Here is a 2,476-nt window from a genome sequence, read left to right as displayed (position 1 = left end):
TAACGGCGCAGCGCTGCGTGGAAACGACGCGAAAGCGGGGATTTTCCATCGGCGCGAAGGAGGCGACAGAGGCGCGCTCGTTTCGCGCTCTTCTCGTCCCCCGCGGATGGAACGGACGAAACGTCGAAACTTTTCTACGAAAATTTTACGATTATCTCGCGCAACGGACACTGTCGAGCCGAGCAATGGGCTCCATCTAGCCGTAACAACGATCTCCTTTCCTTTGCCCCGCTCGATGCAAAATTGGATCGAGCCTTTTAGGAAAGCTGGATTCCGCGCTTTGTTATCTCTCCCTCTTTCTCTCTTTCCTTCTTTTTTCGCCGCGCAAACTTTCCGTTTACGTACACGAATTGCGAACTTGGCGAATGTTGGGATTACGGTTGGGAAGAAAAGAAGATGTCGAATTGGAGGAGGAAAATCTTTTATTTCGAAACGAGCCGAGAGATATTTGGATGGGATAACGGGGAGAGCTACGAGCTTGTAAATCCTATGGATCTGTCAAGGTTGGATTTCCAACGAGACGTCAGGATCCTGGCCGCCCTCGAGGATCGTAATATAGCCAGAGTCCTGGGAGCTTGCTACCGCGAGGAGCCATACTGCGTGGTGATGGAGTACCTGGAGCACGGCGACCTCTGTCAATTCCTCAAGACGCATATCACCGCCGAGGACGCCCATTCCATGCCGATCGGTGTCAAAACGCTTAGGTGAGTGTTATCCGTGAAAACGAATTTTCCCACGCGAAACGAAGCAACGAGATATTTCACTAACTTTCGAAAGCGACCGTCGAAAGACGTTTCGTCGAAAGGGATCTCGAAGGCGCGCGAAAATTATTAATCAAAACGCGAGAATTTCGATAATTATCACGGCGAAATACGAGGATGAGGCTTCGTCATCCTCAGATTTAGTTTCATCCGGTGTGGCGAGACGTCGCGAAGTTAACACCCGATAACTTTCTACCGAGCTATCCGAGTTTGAAGCGTTTATTAATCGTGAGCGACAGTTCCTCCCCTCCTTCTTCCCCCTCCCCTCGCGTTCCATCGCCGGTTCTCCACGAACCCCCCCTCTCCTCCGATCGCCTCGTCTCTCCCATCGGCAAACCCGAAAGCTTGTGCAATCTCACGCCCCTTAACTTTGCCCTCTCGCGACTCACGCCGTTGTTCCCTCGTTTCAGTTTCAACTGTCTCATCTACATGGCGGCCCAAATCGCGTCGGGCATGCGGTACCTGGAGAATTTGAACTTCGTGCACAGGGATCTGGCTACTAGGTGAGTACGGGAGCAAGTTGGAGGGAAACGTATCCGAACGGATCTCCCCTTCCCACGAGGATAAACGCGTCTTAGCGGGGCGCAAACTATCGTCGTTTCCTCCCCTGTAAGCGCAGATGTTTTGTTTGCTCCAACGAGGAGGAGGAGGAGGAAGGGGCAGAGAATAAGAGAGAGAGAGAGGAGATGTGTAAACGTTGTTTCGACCTCTTGGCCCTCCGCTTGGAAGCGCACAAATACATATATATATATATATATATAAATGACGTCCTTTAATCAAGCTGTTTCCCTTACTCTTCGCGATTTCATTTCCCTTTAACCGCTCGTCACCGCATCTCCCGAATACCGAGAAAGCAATTTTCGAGGTTGCTCGAAAGGATTACCTTGATATTATTTCTCGCAGGATGAAGGATTTCTCTATCTTTCGGATATAAACTTCCCTTTTTCCCCTGCTTATATTCGATTTCGCGTGTTTATACTATGATTTATTTATATCTTTTTTCTTCTTCTTCTTTCGTTTAATAGTTTCGAGTTAAGTAAAAATTCGTTCTCTAGATATCCAATTGCGAATGCAATTTGTAATCGTTCCCCTCTTCGAGCGAGATTTATCTCTTTATGAAATTTTTTTTTCAATTCTTCGCGAAATTATAGATGGCGTCGTTCTTCGATTTCTAAAATTTATCGTTTACCAAATTTTCTGAACGAAAATTCATCGCGGATACAAATTATCACTATAATAAAGAAGGAAGAATTTCCTTTGGTAAGGATTGTAGTAGCTCGGTTAGAAAAATACCCGATCTCTGCCGCTTTAAGTCGAAATTAAATTATTGCTTTGCCTGGCTGTATTTCCGTATAAGCCCACCCCTCGAAAACAAACGGAGCCGCAAAACCGCATGGGAAATCAGCGATTCGTTAGCGATACGTCGGGCGGAAAATAGCATGAACGGATAGTTTATTTTCCCGTGGAATAACGATTAAACGTGTACGTTCCACTCATTATCGGTTGTACGTCAACATCGAAATTGTTTGCACGGTTTATTACAACTATAAATTAATCCGGCCCGAATGCGCTGTAAAATTTCGCTCCCAACTTTCCGCCCAGGTTGATACGGAATTATCGCGTCAACGAATCCCGCCCCTCGTCCGAGAAATTACATCCTCGACTCGGATGCAGCCTCGGATGTAAATTGTTACGCGAAGTGTGATGAACGCTTG

At 47.0% G+C, this 2,476-nt stretch overlaps 1 protein-coding gene across 2 annotated transcripts in view; it reads left to right on the top strand.

Annotated features, from left to right (window-relative positions):
* LOC102677059 (discoidin domain-containing receptor 2-like) overlaps positions 1-2,476 on the top strand; it is a 141,476-nt gene that overhangs the window by 132,352 nt on the left and 6,648 nt on the right. For both annotated transcript variants that reach the window (XM_006616348.2, XM_031510762.1), the window contains exons 13-14: positions 504-704; positions 1,172-1,264. In XM_006616348.2, the coding sequence (XP_006616411.1) occupies positions 504-704; positions 1,172-1,264 (294 nt within the window). The remainder of the gene's footprint in view (positions 1-503; positions 705-1,171; positions 1,265-2,476) is intronic.

Source organism: Apis dorsata, unplaced genomic scaffold (genome assembly GCF_000469605.1).
Source record: "Apis dorsata unplaced genomic scaffold, Apis dorsata 1.3 scaffold_257, whole genome shotgun sequence".
NCBI classification, from domain to species: Eukaryota; Metazoa; Arthropoda; class Insecta; order Hymenoptera; family Apidae; genus Apis; species Apis dorsata.
The sequence above is the reverse complement of the archived record's forward strand: the minus strand, read 5'-3'. Positions and strand labels throughout refer to the sequence as shown.